The sequence below is a fragment of the Mesoplodon mirus genome (genome assembly GCF_964341445.2).
Source record: "Mesoplodon mirus genome assembly, chromosome: 10".
Lineage (NCBI taxonomy): Eukaryota > Metazoa > Chordata > Mammalia > Artiodactyla > Ziphiidae > Mesoplodon > Mesoplodon mirus.
In genome coordinates this window covers 58,306,690-58,326,324 of record NC_138986.1, presented here as the reverse complement: position 1 = coordinate 58,326,324, position 19,635 = coordinate 58,306,690, and the positions used below count along the sequence as shown (strand labels likewise).

General features: G+C 50.0%; 1 protein-coding gene across 1 annotated transcript; it reads left to right on the top strand.

Annotated features, from left to right (window-relative positions):
* Window positions 1–6,029: 6,029 nt before the first annotated feature.
* Window positions 6,030–13,474, top strand: PRDM13 (PR/SET domain 13; the record flags this gene model as incomplete). The annotated part of the gene is made up of 4 exons (XM_082633888.1): window positions 6,030–6,188; window positions 7,724–7,855; window positions 8,148–8,268; window positions 11,724–13,474. Exons 1-4 carry the CDS (start codon window positions 6,045–6,047, stop codon window positions 13,472–13,474), a joined length of 2,148 nt encoding a protein of 715 aa, XP_082490014.1. The 5' UTR covers window positions 6,030–6,044.
* Between the last annotated feature and the right edge of the window lie 6,161 nt (window positions 13,475–19,635).

Genomic DNA, 19,635 nt, shown 5'->3' with positions numbered 1-19,635 from the left:
AATTTGTGGTGACATTAGGAGAGTACACAGGATCCTACTAGTGAACCTACTAATTGTTATTCGGAGATGCTGGTTATGAACCTGAGTTTGATTTTTAGTTGTGACATTGAGCTGGGTATTTTTATTGTTCTGTTCCTATTGCTATCATAATGACCATTTGATGAACTTCCATCTCTCACAGGTTGTCCTAGGGATTACACAGGTATCTGCTAGGATAGCTTCCTCCCATTATGCACCACTGGGTCATGGGTTAAAGGAAAATTCTGTGTCTCCTGAACATAGATTTATGTGTTCGTTCTTCAGGAGGTGGGCTCGCCTGGGGAGAAGGGGTTTTAGGCCTGTGGAGGAACTGAAGAGAGAAAAAATGTTTGACTTATGGCTCACTAATGGGGATTGTTTATCTGTCACATGGTCATCTTCTTGGCCCAGACAGCCTCCTTGTAACTGGAGAACTCACCTTCCCACCAGGCAGGAGGCAGGGAGGGGGAAGTGTCCCTAGAGATATTGAGTTTGGGAACCTAATTTTGAGTAGAAATTTATTACAAAAACCACTGGTTATTATTCCTTCTTGAGGTCCACGCATCAACTGTTTTTCTTTTCTCCCTCTTTTTTCTCTTGCCCCACGCAGATTTTTAAAAAATTAAATCTTAAAATAATTTTTAATTGGAAACACATTCTTTTTTTGGGTGGGTGGGTGGGAGATACATTCTTATGGTACCAAAATGACACCTAAAGTGAGAGGTCCCCATCTGTCCCTGAGCTTAGAAACAAGGAAATTCAGATAATCTGTGTTCCCCTTCACTATTCTTTTGTGTAGTGTTCATCTGTCATTTCTGGCTTCCCTGCTCCTCAGGGGCTAAAAGAGGCTGTCACTGCTCTCTTCTTAGACAACTGTCCCAGCCTCAACTCAGAAAAGGCCTAGTCTCCTTCAGCTCAGAAACCCAGCAGCCACCTTGGAGTGGAGATTTACAAGAGAATATACATCTATATACACATCTGAATGTATAAGAATACTTATCATTATGCCTGTGTTTTAACATAGTGTGTGTATATTTTACACATACATCAGCAAATATTTTCATTGACTTGTTTGGGTGTGAAGTTCTCTTTAACATACAAAAGAAGATACTTTTGTTTCTTTTGACTCTTCCCTGCCCCCCATTCAAATACCAAACTATTCTTATTATTGCCCCAAGAGAGGGTATTTTTTGGGGGGATGGGGATGGGAGGCAGAGATAAAGAGAAAGAAAGCCGAGCTCTTCAAGGGTGAGGGTGGGGGGGAAGGGGGGAAAACCGTCTGGGAATCTCAAGAACATCTTTATTTCGCCTTTTAACTCTCCGCCTTTCTGATTAAAGAGTTCAGACCCTCTCCCCCGCCCGCGTTCAATTATCCGCCAGCATCTTTTCTCAGAAGCTGTCACCACCACTTGCTGAACCACAGCCCCATCCTGAGCCATTAGCCCGGTTCTTTTCCGTTTCGCTTTGCTTTCCTCAGTTTCTCCCTGCAAGCTTTATAAATCTCCTTTGGAGGAGGAGTGTCCAAGCGGGTGGAAGTCTGAACACAATGCAACCTGAGAATTTCTGTCACTCTCTGCATATGCTCCTAAGTGCTTTAATCCCAATTAGGGGCGGCTGACACACGGTCCTATTCATTCCCATCAGCTCTTGAATACATTTGCCTAGAAATGAACTTCACAAATAGAGGCGCTCCTAAATGTGCCCAACAGCAAGGAAAATCGAATTGAGTGCGGGCTCATTCGGCAGCGGCAGGCAGAGGAGCGTTGAATGTGAAGGTGCCCCGAGACATTGCAATTCAGCAACACAGCTCGCTGACTTTTCTTTGCACCATGTCAACCGAAAGAACCAAGAAATAAGTTGGGGAACTCCGGTTAAAAGGCAACTTGAGAGGGACTCTGAATACTTTTATTGAGCCGCTTCCAATGAAGGACTTAAAAAACAACAAAAAAAGGCACCACAAAACCCACCAGCGGCGTCCCGGCTGAGTCCTGGGCGCGCGTTTGGAGCCTCCCGGCCGCGGCGCACCCATCGGCCTCGCAATTAAGGGGAAAATGGCCCCGTCGCCGGAGTGTCATCTGGTGGCGTTCCCACAGCTCGTCGTCGCCGCCGCCCTATTCAGACCCGGCCTTAATGTCCCACCCGCGCCTCGGGGGCCGCGCAGCTGGTCCGCGCTGACCCGCCCGCCCGGCCGGCGCGGACACCCAAGGGGGGCGCGGCCAGGCCACCTCCGGCCCAAACTCGGTGGAGACCCAGGCCTCTGCCTCCGCCCGGGTCTCGCCTGCTGTCCTTGACTCCGCACCGCTCCCTCCATCCCGGGGTTCGGGACTCTGCGCGCGGGCCAAGGAGTGGGGTGGGGTTGGTGACTCCCCAACACCCGAGTCCTCAAGGCCAAGCGCCACGGAGGGGGTGAGCAGCCAGCTCCGCCGCCCTGGGGATTCGAAGCCCAAGGACTTTGAGCCCGTGAGACCTGCAGCTCAGCGAGAAGTCCTGCTGGGGCTCTTTCCCTCTAAGCGGAGCCCAACAGGGTCACACGTGCGCGGCGCAGCAGCGTTTCCACCCCGGCGCTCCGGCGCTAGCAGGCGCGGGCGGGGGCCGCCCCCTGGCGCAGGCCCGCTGAGCGCAGCGGCGCGGTGGGACTGGGCTCCAGGCGGGCTGCCCCTGTGGCGGAAGGGCCGCTGCTTTCCCGCGCCCACCACTGTTTAGGGGCAACCTGTTACCCGCGCGGCGGCATTGGCCGCGCGGTTCCGCGGTGGGCCGCCCCCAAACACTCCTGGCCCCGCACCTCGGCGCAGAAGAGATTTCGCTTTAACGGGGCCTCTGGACGTCCATTTTCAGTCCATAAAAAAGCCAAGTGGAATGTTTTGATTTAGTCTCAACATTGTCTTTGAATAAGGCGGAGACCATGTAATTAATGTGTCTTTTTAATAAGGGACAATACGGCCGTTCAAGCTATTTAATTTCATTTAATTTTCCATCCCATTTGCTGCACAGTCCGCTTTTACTTTTAACACCCAGTCTTTCACGGCCCATCTTGCTCCACTGGGCACATTAGATTGGTTTCACCCTTGCTTTTTAGGGGAGGAAAAATAAAAGAAAATGTGTTCCTTTCCTCCTTTGTGGACAATTTATTTCACTTGGGGAACTTCAACTCTGAGCCACAGGACAGAATAAAACTGGGCGAGCTGGTGTGAATGCCTCTGGCGCAGTCCCTTTCTTCTGGTGGAGCTGGGAACCAGCCACAATTGGCTATATTAATAAATAACTTTCCTCACAGTCGGCCTTTACATGGTCCTATTGATAAAATTGTTCGCGTGTCGTTCACGCTTTTTCACTCATTAAGGAGGGCCGGGGAGGAGCCCCGAACCCAGGCCCCGCACTCGCCCCTTCCCGCTCGCAGTGCTGGTAATTTAAACTGGGTGTCATCCTGGAGTCGCCAGGCCAGAGGTTAGAGGGACATGTTCATGGCTTAAATTTATTGCCCTCCAACTCTTCGGAGCGGCTTCCTCTCCTCCCCTCCCCCGGCTTTTGCCATTCATGGTCAGCTGGGTCAAAGGCTCCCTCCTCTCCTTCTCAGGCAGCCTTCGCGGCCCGAAGAGAGGCAATTGGAGGGTTAAGAAGGGGAAAAATGAGTGGTAGCTCCCTCAGAAAGTGGCCCTGGGCACGGTGTGGATGCACGGATAGAGGGACCGCAGTGTACGGTCGCCCAGACCCGCCGAGCAGCTCTTTTCTGCTCCAGCTGCCTTGCCTACACAGGCCTTGGAGTTACCACCTAGCGGCCATCCGTGTGTCACCACCCCGCCTGACTTGTGATGCTTAGACTTGAGACCCTTGACCTGGCTTGGATTCCCCTATTCCCGCGAGTTTTGGAGCAACCTAAATCCATTCACTCTACAAATCATTGCTGTTGACCTTCGCACAAACGCTAGTGAATCGCAGAATGGAAGCCAAGAGTCTGCATCATCATTCCCATTTTATGGATTAGGAGACTGAGGCTCTGAAGTAATTCCTCGAGGCTTGAGTGATGGAGCACAGACTGAATGACCCCCATTCTCTTGACTTTGTCCAGTACTGCGAACTCAGGTCTCCACCGAAGGGTGCCACACGTAGTTTCTTTGAGGGCTTCGTGGGACGAACTGTTAAATTACAGGTGTCGCCACCTTGCGTTCTGCCGCCGTTGTTAATCAGAGTCATCCCTGCCAGTGGCCTAAGAACCACAGTTTCGCGGGCAGAGCCTGGTGGAGATTTCGGCGTGGCGGCAGCGGGGCGTCCTCTGCTCATCTGTACAGTGGTTGGGCCTCCAACACCAGGCCGGAACACAGAGGCATTCAGTCCTCTCCAGGAATACCACGTCAGGCTCGTGTCCCGGTCCACTGGATTTGGGAAGTGGCGCTCGGGGTGAGCAGCACGTGGCAGGTGAGGGCACAACTGTCACAAATATCTAATGAATTCAATCACTCGCCTAACTTATGAAAATAATTGTCCCCACACAAATCGGAGGTTTCCCTAAAAGAAAACGAGGAACATTCTAGTTTAACGAAGTACTCGTTCTCCTAGCTTACAAACTGGGCTAAAGGCAGAGGTTATCAATGCCCACCTCGCCCTCTTTTCTGTGACCTTTGCTATAGTGCTTTTCCTTTTTTTTTTTTTTTTTTTTTTTTTTTTTTTTTTTTTTAAGGAAAAGCCTGGTGTGTTGGTTCTGGGGAAATTAGCCCCAAGGAATTCATCCTCGTTTTAAACTTAAAAGCGTGCAGGACTTAGAGACACCGATGTAGAGAACAAAGTATGGACACCAAGGGGTGGGGGGGAGACAGTGGCGGGGGGTGGTGGTGGTGGGACGAACTGGGAGATTGGGATTGACATATATACACTAATATGTATGAAACAGATAACTAATAAGAACCTGCTGTATAAAAAATAAATAAAATAAAATTCAAAAATTCAGAGAAACAAAAAAAGCGTGCAGGACTTGAGTCATCGGTTGGTGTGCAGGGGAGACATGATCAAAAACTCAGCCCGCAGAACCCCTCTTCAAACCTCGGGTGCGGTCAGGGCACGCGAACCCCCGCAGCGCCCGGTCCTGCGGCCGCTTCCCATTCTCCAGAGAAAGTGCGGCCCTGGGGTGCACCCGGGACCAGAGATGGAACAACTGACCTCGTCTCCCAAAACTAGTCCGGACGGTTCATACTTCGGGGCGAAACTGGACACAGGGAACGGTAAAGCGGTTCTAAATAGAGGACTGGCCTGAACCCAATCCCCTGAAATGGTAATACGGCCGTTACTTAAAAAGTGTAGGTATTTTCTGGTGTTTTCCCATCAAGTACCTGCCTAATTTCTGTATGGCACACGCCAGAAATCAATAGAAGTTAACAAGTCCTCCTAACAGTCCCCATCTCTTTGTTTAATCTCCTTTACAATAAAGCCAAGGGGAGAGAATTAAAAATCTTTGAAGTAGACCAAGGCTCAAAGGAATCAGCCAAGTAGACTTAAAGTAGTCACTTATTTCCCAAAACTGGTTTGTCGGTGAACAATAAAAGGAAGTAAAATTTATGGAGAAATTATACAGTGGATTTGTCACTTAAAATATCGTAACTGTCTCGAGGACAATGCCCCATGCTGAGGATTAATGGTCCCGCCGGACCTTTGATTCACCAGCGCCTTTTCTTCGCCCTTGACAAATTGGATTTTTAGGAATGGGAAGGTCGCCTGGACCATTGTGCGCCAGCCATTCAGAGGCCTCGATTATGCAGGGGGCTGAGGGAACCATTCCATGTGACCCTCTCGGGTGGGACTCTGCAGCTGCTCTGAAGCGCAACTCTCTCACCAAACTCCGCGCCCTTGCGCTAGCGGTGCCAAAAGGCGCCCGCCCAGATTGAAAAGGCGCAGTGCCTGCCCGGCCGCGTCACTCCGAGGGCGGAGAACGCACGTCGGGGCGCGGCTCGCCAGCTAGCGCGCCGCTCAGGCTCTGTCGCTCGCGCCCTGCCGAGGACCCAGTGCGCCCGAGCGCCTGCCTGGCGGCGGCGGCAGCAATGCACGGAGCCGCTCGCGCTCCGGCCACCAGCGTGAGTGCCGATTGCTGCATCCCGGCCGGCCTGCGCCTCGGGCCGGTGCCTGGAACCTTCAAGCTGGGCAAGTACCTGTCAGACCGCAGGGAACCTGGGCCCAAGAAAAAGGTATTAGCCATTCCGACCTCCGCCCCCTGCCGTTCGTTCGCCTTCCCTTATCCCCTCCAGGAAAGGGGTGGATAGGGCCAGGGGAGGAAAGGGGTGACTGAGTCGTTACCTGCCAATTCTGCCAGTTGGAAGGGGACTCCGATCATTTCCCACAAGTCGCACTAGCCGAGAGCTGGACGTGGGCCGGGCTAGGGGAGAGGACGTGGCTGAGAGGGGACAGCCCCCGGGTGGGGTGCGTGGGGCTCTTTACGTGCCGGGACCACTCGGAACCCCCGATTTCCCCGGAGCGCTGGGGTGTTCTTCGCAGAGGCGCCCCCCTCCTCCCGCCGCATCTCTCCTCTCTTGGCAAATGTGCCTTTTCTCTTTTATACAACTCACAGGCGCTGAGGACTTTTCTTACCTTCTGCCCTTCAATGAGCTAATATGAGGCTTAAATTTGCCTTCAGATAATTTGATCTCATCGTCTCCGAAAAATTTATCCTTGGATACTCTCAGTTCCTAGAACCTCCCCAGGTGTTTCCTTCCGCGGGTGTCTGCTTGCGGGTTCGGGGTGAATGGATTGAGGGTGCGCCAGGTGGTGGCTCTGACGCAGACTCCGAGGACGAGGAGCGCCCACCCGCGAGGGGCACCGGGGCTGAGCGCCTGCAGCCGGGCTCGGACGGGCCAGAATCGCAGTTGGGAGGCGTCAGGGCCAACCCGCCCGCTCCGACTTCCCGAACAGCGTCGCGAACCCCGACCAGAGAGAGGCTCTAACAGGCCCCCGCCCGCCCCGAGGCGTCTCAGCGGGCGAAGGTCGGCCAACTGCCACCGGGAATGAAGGCAGGAGTCCGGTGGCGTGGGCAGGGGTGACTGGGAAGAGGACCTTAGACTACAGCTTTCTTGTAAGGAATTGCTCCGGGCCCGGTCGACGGGACCTGCATCTGGCTCCTCACGCAATCATCCTCTTCCCCAGAGTAGTATAGCCGGGCTCGCCGTGCACCGCCCCATCTTCTTTAAACGCGCTTTAATTGCTTTTAAATGGCCGGCCAGCGCGCAGCCGCTTTGTTCAGACAGTTTCGCCGCGGGGCTCGCGGGCACCTCCGCGTTTTGGTGCGGTGCCGCTGGAATGCGGAGGCAAGAGAAGAGGCGCGGGACACCCTGCGTTCTGGGACTGACTTAGAAACGTCTCTAGCCCGGTATCGGGGCTGCTCTTAGAACAGCGAGACGGAGAGCTGGGGCGGGGGTGGGAGACGTCTTGGCACGAGATGTGCCCAGGCACTCGGGCAGGATGCTTTCACTCCTCGTTCTGTCAAAGTGGGACAAGACGGGCGGGGTCGGCGGGGGGGGGAAACTGTTATATTAGCCAGCCTCCCCTCTTCCTCCCTCCCCCAAGCAAGGGTCCTAAGGACTTACTCTCCTCCCAGCAGCCCACAGCAGTTTGGCCAACATGAGCACAACCATTTTCCTGAGTCGGCTGGGGGTGGAGGATACACTTGCCCGCTGGGTTGTGGGCCTGGCCGTGGCACGGGGGAGAATGACCACTACTTGTGTTGCAGGTGCGAATGGTGAGAGGGGAGCTGGTGGACGAGTCGGGGGGCTCCCCCCTGGAGTGGATAGGGTTAATCCGGGCAGCCAGGAACCCCCAGGAACAGACTCTCGAAGCCATTGCAGACTTACCCGGAGGACAGGTACTGTGGGCTTCCCCCCCCCCCCACTGCTATTTCTATCTACCAAACTGTCACTGATAATAAGAGCAAAGCACTTTAGCTAAAGGTCTCATTTAAACGTTCCAACAACCCTATAAGGTAGATACTATTATTTTCCCGGTTTGAAGAATGAGGGAATTGAGGTTCAGAGAGGTCCAATAGTTTTCCCAGCGTCACACAGAGTCAGGGCGCGGAATGGAACCTTTCCTCTCAGTTGTTTTTTGACCGATTACCCAGGAAATGACAGCAAGCTGTCCTGTTCCTTGCGTCCCAGATCTTCTACCGAGCGCTGCGAGACGTCCAGCCAGGGGAGGAGCTGACCGTGTGGTATTCCAACTCCTTGGCGCAGTGGTTTGACATCCCCACGACTGCAACTCCGACGCATGACGAGAAAGGTACCGTCTCTGAGAAAGCCTTCGGGTCAGCGCGGGTAGGCGAGAGTCCAGCCCTCCTCCGATCTTTGGGCCCGTCCCTAGACTTGAAGGGCCTTTTTCCTGCTCTGTGTAAAACTGAATATATACTCCCTGTCGGAGTGGGCAGAGGCGACGTCATCACTACCTCCTTTAAATCAACAGTAAATGATAAAAACAGACCATAATAATATGGCTCTCGATGGCAGGGAAAAAATACTCTTCGTGAATTTCATGCGGGTCATCCTTTCTGATTGCATACCCAAAGAGACAGTTATTTACTCACTTAAGAATCAATAAAGATGCTTTAACGTAGTATTAGGGTAACCACCTTATGAGCTCCAAAAAGTGTAACTCAAACCTGGAATGCTTTTGAAGGCGAGGGGCATCTCTTCACTGGTTTGGAGGAAAGTAATGTATTTCTACAGCATTTTAGAAGCATTACGGTACTTACAGCTGGTCAGTTGGCAGGTACTGAGGCCCTTCCATTTAAATGGTATTTATTCATTTCCCTCTCCCTACTTAAATCGAAACTGGGATGTATCCCAGTTTCTTCTCAGATTTATTTGACCCCTTCCAAAGCCAAGAGCGGATTTATGCAAATTAAGGTGCAGTAACTAAAGAGAAAAACATTTTCAAACCTTCCCTAGAACACTGAGGAACACTTCCTGTGGAAAAAGGCTGGGAGGTGCTAAAATAGTTAAGATCTTGAGACTCCTTGTTATTGCATAACACTTCCATGACTTTCTTTGTTCTTTGCCAGTTGTTTTTGTTTGTAATTTCTCCTAAAGACACAGTTATATTTAAAGTCAACATCATGGATGCCGTGAACTATTTTAACACATTCTCCTGAATTTCCTGCTCAATCTCATTCCTTTAGAAATAGAGTTAAAGATCTTAATACCAGTGTGGGACTTAAGAAACAATTAATGAATAAGAGAATGAAGTTAATTCAAAATGATGAATCACTTCACTTCAGAGTGTCACTGTCTTCTGTAAACTAATTCTATTGATTTTGTGGGTAGATCTGTATGTACAGTATTCATAAAAGTTATCTTAGTTTGTTCCTTGCATCACATTACATCCTCTTGTCAACTTCTTCCAGTAAAAGGGAAACATGACAAAAGCCCCATAGTGGAAAACTCTCAAATCTGCCACTATAGAACAATTCCAAGGACTCCTGGCCTTTGGGGGCCAGGAATTTGTGCACAGAACACCCTTCTTTAGACACTCTCAAATAGTACAAAAGCAACTTTTTTGAGTGGTGGCCCTCATGTTTTCATTTCAGTCAATAGAGCCTATAAACATCATATGGTCACAGATATCAAAAGAGACACCATTTTCCTTTTGGGGAATGTGCGGGTTACTTTGAACCCTGATTTCCACAGCTTTGAGGCGCTTGAAATCTTGACCACCTTAGAGTTACACCCGGGAGAGGAGGCAAAATCACTTATGAAGTGTGTTTGGTACTTTTGGCATAGGTTGGATTTCAGAATCCAGAGAACATGTCAGTTCATTAGGATAAACAAACAAACAAAAAAAACCAAACACAGTGAAACAGAAAACATACATTTACTTAAACCTTGAAAAGAGGAAGAAATAAGTAGGGATGGCTGCTATTCTTCCAATATTGACTAACCCCAGTGGGTTTCAATTCCATAGTAAGATTAACAAAAATACTGACTCTTTGTTTTAGGAACAAAGCTTACTTGGCTTTGCATTGAGCTGAGTCACTCTAGGGCAGCCCTCTTTAAAAAGGCGTGATGAGAGGGAGGTTCTGAACTTAGCAGAAAGAAGGTTACTTAAGATATTAAATCAACACACCCACCAAGAGAACTCAGGAATTCTCTTCTCTCTCTCTTTTTATGAAGATTTATTTTACATGGCTGTTCAATACAACAGAAATATTGAATTGATTTTTATTTAAGTCTTCCATAAATAATTAGGGTAGGGCACATAGGCAAATCCTCTTCCCTTCTTTTTCGTTCTGCTCTACCTTGGCTTCAGCTGGAATAATCTGCCCCTTACTTGAACTTCCACCTTAGTATATCTGGGAGGACTACTTGCTTTATACAAATTCAGAAGCAAAATACATGAAGGGAGGAATATCTGAAAATTCCCCCCATTGTTGTTTCTGTAGTAATGTTTTAGAAGTTTAAGCTACTTGTGTGCAAGGAGGAAAAATTTAACTTTCCCATTACATTTAATGAAACTGACATTTACTTTGGATACTTCCTTGTGGCTCAACTAACTTCTTTCACATAGACATTCTTCCCTTCAGTATTATCGATCAACCACAACATTTAAAAAGACATCCAATTGCAAGCTCGCTGTTCTCTGTAGGGATGTAACATGACCTTTTTGAGTGAAAATTAACTTCTATCGTGTGATCAAAATCTGTTTCATACATGTGTCTTTTGATTGTGTTCATAGACCCTGGCAAAATTTAAAAACAACTAATGTTAATAATATTAAACACACAAAAAAGGTTTGATGTCAAAAGCATGTATATAGTCCCTGATATAAAATGGTGCACTTATCAAAAGCTGAGTATATTATTCACACACACACACACACACCATATATATTTTCCAAGGACTTTACTAAGCTTGGATTTGTGCAGCTATCTAGGAGTTAATTAATTACCAGGTGGAACAACTGACAAGATAATGCAACATCATCCTTCTGTTTTTAGAATATCGGGACATAAGACTTTTTCTTTTCTCCCATCAAATTAAACGGGGTTAAAGAGGAAATAAAGATACAAATAATTTTGAAGAATAGCAAATCATAGTCCCTATGTGGTCCTTCAGTTGGTCACGCTCCAGGAAAACCTCAGGCAAAGTGTTTAAGGCTGGGAGGGGGTGGGGAGGGTGGGTAGTGGACATAAAAGACATTGTTCTATGAAAAGGAATGATTACATATGGCCCATACATACAGGACATTGTCTCGCCTGGTAATGAGGCGCTCACGACCATTAGATTGGCCTTTGTTCAGTTTACCCAAACTCCTTGACATACGCCACCTATTCTGCAAACGCCAACAGATGGGCCCAGGCCCAGCACAGCCCCAAACACTTGATTTAAAGCAACAGCTGCTCTCGGCTCTTCCCTGGCCAGCCTGCCTGAGCGCTGCCCTCCCAAGGAAGATTTGCTCGCATGGCCCGGAGGAAGTCTTCGTTGGAAAGGCCCAGGTCACCCCTCTCGGCCCCTGAGTAGTCTCATTGGATGGAGATGGTGACAAAGTTGGCCGTTTGGGGCTTCTCGGAGTCCTCGCTACAATGGGGCTACCGAACTCACTTATTCGCCGGAATCCAAGAATACTCCTGCTTCTTCCCATACTGCTGGTCAAAACCTGGGCTTTGCCTTGGGCGCGCTGGCGCTTTCTTTCTCTCTCGCTTGCTTGCTTCTCACCGGGTCGCTTTTTCACTTCTCGCCCAGGGGAGGAGCGCTACATTTGCTGGTACTGCTGGAGGACGTTTAGGTACCCCAACAGCCTTAAGGCGCACCTACGTTTCCACTGTGTGCTCAGCAGCGCCGGGGGCCGCGCCTACCTGCACCACGAACACACGGCTCGCCAAGGCGCTGCCCCGGCCGCGGATGGCCTTCGCCTCTCCCCGAAACCCCCGGCGCCAGACTTCGCTGCGGCCGCCCCGGCGGGTACTCTTCGGGCCCACCCGCAGGTCCCGCCGGCCCTCCAGGCTTGCGGAGCGCGGGAGAGCATCAAGCGCGAGGCCTCCTCCGCGCCCTCGGCCACCTCGCCACCCCTGGCCAAGTGGGGGCCGTCCAAGAAGGGCAAGGAGCAGCCGGAGCGCATCCTGGACATGAGTGGTGCCGCCCGGGGACACGGCCACTTTCTCGGCATCGTGGGCGGTTCCCCAGCGGGGGGCGGCGGCTTGACTTTCTATCCTGGCGTGCGCTCGGCTTTCAAGCCCGCTGGCTTGGCCAGGGCAGCCGCGGCCGCGCACTGCGACCCCTACCGGGAGGAGGGCGGCGGCAAACCTGGGGCCAGCCTGGCCTTAAGCAGGATGCTGGGCGGGGGCCGGGCGGGCGGACGCCCGGGAAGCGGAGAGAACCCGGCGGCGGGCGAAGCGGGCCACCACCATCACCACCACGCGCACCATCACCACCACCACCACCCCAAGTGCCTGCTCGCGGGGGACCCGCCGCCTCCTCCTGGCCTGCCCTGCTCCGGGGCTCTGCGCGGCTTCCCTTTGCTCCCCGGGCCCCCAGAAGAAGCGTCCGCCTTCAAGCACGTGGAGCGCGCCCCTCCCGCAGCCGCCGAGCTGCCGGGAGCGCGTTACGCGCAGTTGCCCCCGGCGGCCGGGCTGCCCCTTGAGCGCTGCGTGCTGCCCGCCCTCGACGCGGGCGGCCTCAAAGGCTACCCGGGTGGCGAGTGCAGCCACCTGCCTGCCGTCATGCCGGCCTTTACCGTCTACAACGGGGAGCTACTCTACGGCTCACCGGCCGCTGCCACTTATTACCCGCTCAAACTGCACTTCGGCGGGCTGCTCAAGTATCCGGAGTCCCTCTCTTATTTCAGTGGGCCTGCGGCGGCGGCGGCGGCGGCGGCGGCGACCGCTCTGAGCCCGGCCGAGCTGGGCTCCCTGGCTAGCATCGACCGAGAGATCGCCATGCACACGCAGCAACTGTCGGAGATGGCGGCCGGGAAAGGCCGCGGCCGCCTGGACGCGGGAACGTTGCCCGCGGCCGTCGTGGCGGCGGGTGGCGCGGGGGGTTGCGGCAGCGGGGGTGGCGGCACGGGCAAGCCCAAGACGGGCCACCTGTGCCTCTACTGCGGCAAGCTGTATTCGCGCAAGTACGGGCTCAAGATCCACATGCGGACGCACACGGGCTACAAGCCGCTCAAGTGCAAAGTGTGCCTGCGGCCCTTCGGCGACCCCAGCAATCTCAACAAGCATATCCGGCTGCACGCCGAGGGCAACACGCCCTACCGCTGCGAGTTCTGCGGCAAGGTGCTGGTGCGCCGCCGGGACCTGGAGCGCCACGTCAAGTCCCGCCACCCCGGCCAGAACCTGCTGGCCAAGGCGGCCGACGGCCCGGGCGCGGAGCCTGACTACCCCCCGGAGCCGGGGGAGCCCAAGAGCGACAACGACAGCGACGTGGACGTCTGCTTCACCGACGACCAGAGCGACCCTGAGGCCGGGGGCGGTGGCGATCGCGACTCGTAACGAGTCTTCCCGAGAAGCGGGGAGTGTGGGGCCGTAGACAGAGAGAAGAGGGGCTTCTGCTCTGGGAGAAGAGGAACTGCTGGTGGTGAGAAGGGCCCAGCGCACAAAACCGGTTTTGTTTTGGTCGGGCGCCGCATTTGGAACGGTGAGAAATCGCTGGTCCAATGCTGAAACTCTGAGCAAAGGTTTCGAGGTGGCTTAAAGAAATCTTGCCTTCCGAGCATCCCGAGGGCCGCGGGTCCCAGCGCGCTCCAGGCTCCTGGACTCCGCGGATAGGCTCCGTCACCCCCCAAGCCAGGCGGTCTGCTCTCGAGGTTTAGGATCACATTAATGTGAAGCCACAGCGCCCTCGAGGGTGCCGAATTTAACCGCCACGTTTTTGTTTTTGTTTTTGTTTTGCGGTACACGGGCCTTTCACTGTTGTGGCCTCTCCCGTTGTGGAGCAAAGGCTCCGGACGCGCAGGCTCAGCGACCATGGCTCACGGGCCCAGCCGCTCCGCGGCATGTGGGATTTTCCCGGACCGGGGCACGAACCCGTGTCCCCTGCATCGGCAGGCGGACTCTCAACCACTGCGCCACCAGGGAAGCCCAACCGCCACGTATTTTTAAATTGTTCTTTTTTGTGGAGAAAATTGTGCCTTTTGAAACCACGTTTTGTGTATGTATTTTACATTAGCATTTCACTGCATAGGCAAAACAGTAGTCGCAATTCGGTAGATGTGACATCCATACACTTGTTTCCATTTCATCTGTTTTCGTGTCAAAGACTGCACCTCGCTGCATTGGAGATATAGTGGTAGCAGGTGTACAAATTGGTCAAGTTGCAATTATTTATAAGAGAATAGTGACATGTAAAATATCTAAAGCATGAATCTAAGAGCACGCAATATATAATTTTAAAGAAAATGTCCTATTTGGTAGAGTACAAATGTGATGTATGTTGTTTTATAATGAATGATGTACAGTGGATTCAGTATTTTCGTCTTATTCCAGTTTGTGCAATCTTTAATAAAAATAAAGATAATGAGAGTTTGTTCACTTAGCAATTTCAGCAGATCTTTTTTAATTTGAAAACGGTTTTCAAGGAGACTCCATAATACAATAAATTAGAGGATACTTGAATACTTTGATTATTCATTAAATAAATTTTAAGTACTGTTGTAATAGGAAAATATACAATTTTTAATACGTGCATTTCACAGGCCCCCAGCTAGCAGGCAAAACAATTGTTTTCTGAAACCATTGTTAATCATGCTAAGTGTTTTCATCTTTATGGAAAAAAAGCTAATGAACTTCAAGGAAAAACACACCCACACACAATATTTCTCATCAAAAAGAACTGTGGAACTGCAGAATCACTATTTCTTGTTACGTACACTTCGACAGAACTTCCCATGGGAAGCAAGAAAAAGGAAACTTGAATAGTGCTTTTATGATTTGTACACTTTAATATTCATTCAACAAATACTAAAGGAGGATCTATTTTGTTGGAGGTGCTGATCTATCTGCTTTATGTAGGTCCCCCACCTCCCATGTACACCTTTCAACAATCTCCTGCTGTCTGAATGGGTCCCATTTTACAGAAGAGAAAGTATACTCTTCAAGGTCACTACTGGGAGGACCATAATTGGAAGGCAAAGTTAGAAGCAGTGACTTTATTTATGGGTATAAAAAATTAATGCTGGGCTTCCCTGGTGGCGCACTTGTTGAGAGTCTGCCTGCCGATGCAGGGGACACGGGTTTGTGCCCCGGTCCGGGAGGATCCCACATGCCGCAGAGTGGCTGGGCCCGTGAGCCATGGCCGCCGAGCCTGCGTGTCCGGAGCCTATGCTCCACAACGGGAGAGACCACAACAGTGAGAGGCCCGTGTACCGCAAAAGAAAAAAAAATTAATGCTAACTAATGGAAGGATATCACAAAGAATATAATTTTGTGGGCTAAAATTGGAAAACACCTCCTCTACCTCCCATTCTCTCTCCCCACATGCTCTCTGGGGTTTCACTGCAGTTACTAGGAAGAGGAGGACAAGTCACACTCCTCAGCTAAGGGTGGGTACCCTAACAGCCCAGGTCTGCAGCGCTCTTCCCAGAGGTTGGTGGGAAGCGTCTAGTGGGTCACCAAAGGGTCTTGGATATGACCCTGACGATTTAACTCAGTTAAAAATGTCCTTTATTTTCTGCATCCTGAGTACTGTGGCAGTCTCCAACCTGCTGTCTTCCATTTGGGAACACGGCCTCAGTCACTGGGTGGCAGGCAGGGACTTTCTCTAACCCATCGCAGCAGGAGGCATGGGTGGGAGATGAAGGGCATCTAAGTTCTATGGGCGGTGATCAGCCAAAAAGATTTCTTCTATGGGAAAACTTATGCTGGAAATTATAGGCTTTTTAGTGTCAGCTGACCTGAAAATGTTTTGCTTTGTAAAAAAAAGAAAGCCCAAAGAGAAACAAAATCTATGTGTGGATTAACATTTACATATGGTGACAATGATACTACCATTGATCCTTATGCTATTTGCAATTCTTTCTTCTCTGCAGAGGAACAAGGTTTAGTGATGGCCTTGCCACACAGAATTGGAAGTGAACCCAAGCATCTGCCAGTTCAGCCTGGGCTCCAGGAGCCCAGGGCTTATCACTGCCTACTTAGTATTATGGTCCTGCCCTTTGAAGCAAAGCTTAAAACCAAATCCACACTTACAGAGAAATATTGGAAAACTTTTCTGAAATCAGATCGTGTAAGTCCTCAAGGAAAGTGAGAAAGGCTGCCCAGATTTGAAACACAGGAAGTTTTAACGGCTATAAAAGTCATGTTTCCTTCTCCCATTTCTTAGCTCAGTACTCAGTCCTATAACTTGTTTTGTGTGAAAATAGCCTTTAAAGAAATAAATTAAAAATAGTTCAGAAGGGAAATACATTTAAAATTGGTAAATATTTAACAAAACAACTCCAGCCTTCTGTTTTCCCCTTTATAATTGATATCTACTATGTTATTAGAATAAATTCCAATATAAAAATGAAAATTGAATACAGATTTAAAAGGCTCTCAATCGTAGATCATTCATAATTCTCCATAGGTTGCCTCAGATAACCTCTATATTTGTCCGTGGGTGTGCACACTATCATACATAATTAATGCAATTATTTATTTTAATGATGAAATCAAGTCAGTGATATACAATCAGTAACAATATTACTTATTTTAAGTGGTTCAGTGGACAATGTTTCTCAGGTCACTTCCTTCAGTCTCCTATCCCTTTCTCTCCACTCCCAGCCCCTAACCCTCAATCCTTCTCATCCTGATATCCGCAGCTAACTGTGAAGGTTACACTAAAGCCACTGGAAGTTCCTGAGATTTTAACTGAATATTTTGTAACAAAAGATTTAAAAAAAAATTATTTTAGACTGCGTTGGGTCTTCGTTTCTGCGCGCGGGCTTTCTCTAGTTGCAGCAAGCGGTGGCTTCTATTGTTGCGGAGCACCGACTCAGCGCGCGGGATTCGGTAGTTGTAGCTCGCAGGCTCTAGAGCGCAGGCTCAGTAGCTATGTGCATGGGCTTAGTTGCTCCGTGGCATGTGGGATCTTCCCGGACCACGGATCGAACCCATGTCCCCTGCATTGGCAGGCGGATTCTTAACCACTGCACCACCAAGGAAGTCCCAAAAGATTTTTTAAAAAATAGGAGAATTCGAAACTTCAAAGCTTTTGCACAGCAAAGGAGACGATAAACAAGACCAAAAGACAACCCTCAGAATGGGAGAAAATATTTGCAAATGAAGCAACTGACAAAGGATTAATCTCCAAAATTTATAAGCAGCTCATGCAGCTCAATAACAAAAAAACAAACAACCCAATCCAAAAATGGGCAGAAGACCTAAATAGACATTTCTCCAAAGAAGATATACAGATTGCCAACAAACACATGAAAGGATGCTGAACATCATTAATCATTAGAGAAATGCAAATGAAAACTACAATGAGATATCATCTCACACCAGTCAGAATGGCCATCATCAAAAAATCTAGAAACAATAAATGCTGGAGAGGGTGTGGAGAAAAGGGAACACTCTTGCACTGCTGGTGGGAATGTGAATTGGTACAGCCACTATGGAGAACAGTATGGAGGTTCCTTAAAAAACTACAAATAGAACTACCATATGACCCAGCAATCCCACTACTGGGATTATACCCTGAGAAAACCATAATTCACAGTCATGTACCACAATGTTCATTGCAGCTCTATTTACAATAGCCAGGAGATGGAAACAACCTAAGTGTCCATCATTGGATGAATGGATAAAGAAGATGTGGCACATATATACAATGGAATATTACTCAGCCATAAAAAGAAACGAAATTGAGCTATTTGTAATGAGGTGGATAGACCTAGAGTCCGTCATACAGAGTGAAGTAAGTCAGAAAGAGAAAGACAAATACCGTATGCTAACACATATATATGGAATTTAAGAAAAAAAATGTCATGAAGAACCTAGGGGTAAAAACAGGAATACAGATACAGACCTACTTGAGAATGGACTTGAGGATATGGGGAGGGGGAAGGGTAAGCTGTTACAAAGGGAGAGAGAGGCATGGACATATATACACTACCAAACGTAAAATAGATAGCTAGTGGGAAGTGGCCGCATAGCACAGGGAGATCAGCTCGGTGCTTTGTGACCACCTAGAGGGGTGGGAGGGAGGGAGACGCAAGAGGGAAGAGATATGGGAACATATGTATATGTATAACTGATTCACTTTGTTATATAGCAGAAACTAGCACACCATTGTAAAGCAATTATACTCCAATAAAGATGTAAAAATATATATATATATAGGAGAATTCATACCTTTTAGAAGTGAAAGACTCTAGATTGCTTAGGTCTAGTTAATTCAGACATGAAAATGTTTTGCTAACCTGGATAAATCATCCAGACGTGGGTTCTAGGCTTGCCTTCTCCTCTCACTTGCTTGGCATCTTGGGCCAATCTTTCTCAGTTTCCTCATCTGTAAAACAGGTTGAAATGAGCCATAAGGTAGTTGTGAAGACTGAATGAGTTAATTCAGTTAAACTCCTTTTAGAATCAAGCCTGACACACAGTGAGCTCTAATAGTATTTACAAACCTCTAGCAACTCTTTGTGGTTTTATTTCGAAGACATCAACGAACGAGATAAGGGGAGATGCCCTTTCATAAGCATTCGCATCTTTTTGCAGGGCACTCGCTATCCCCTTGGTTCACTTCTAGCCCCGATAAACTCTCAACAATTTCAGTAAAGGACTTTCACACTTTTGATAAAGAGAAATTTCTTCAAGCTCCTTATTAATCCATCTTTCCATTTAAAATTCAGACACTGGTTCAAATGGTTCATGGTGGTTACGTGAACGGGAAGAAAAATGTTCTTCGTCTGTTGTCACTAATTTTTGAAATGCTTGGCTGTGCTTGCGGTGAGCCATGAGTTTTAGTAGAAGAATGCAAAGGAGGTGACCGTGCGTACATCTTCCCTCCTGAGCGGAGCAGAGAGCGGAGTACAAGGCAGGAGCTGCAACTCCTCAAGGCTCTACTGTGGGGAAAGTTTATTTACCGCCTAGATTGAGAGAATGAGACGGGCGGCGGCGGACCTTCAGATTAGAACTGTAGTTCGCGGGAGCTGGAAGAGAGCTTAGTGGTACTGGTTGCGGGGTTCCAGAGCCGAGAGGGCGGTGATTGGCTTCTCCCGTTAGTTCGAGCGCTCCCATTGGCTCGTCCCTTGGAGCCAGGGTTTCTATTGGTAGCGGGCTGCTCGCGCGCGAAGATCCGGGCAGGCTCGCGAGAACCCCGGGTCCAGTCGCCGCTTGGGTGAGTGTTGCGGCGTCGGGGTGTGTTTGTGTGTGTCGGGGTGTGTGTGTGTCTCCCTGGGAATGAGGGTTTCCAGGTCTGGGTTCCGGGCAGAAGGGTGGGAGTCTCGCCGCGTTTAGGTGAACAGTCCTGGAGCCCAGAAGGGAGAGAGACGCGGGAAAACCCCCGCGGCGCCCAGCAGGCGGCCCAGGGAGTCCCAGGCGCCGAACTAGTCCTTGTTTAGGTGTCCCTGGCCTGCTGTGGTGGGGAGCTGCGGCACCAGCGCTGCGCGCCCTCGCCATCTGCTGCTTCCCTAAAGGGAAGAGCGAAGAGGCGCTGGCGCCGTCGGGAGGTC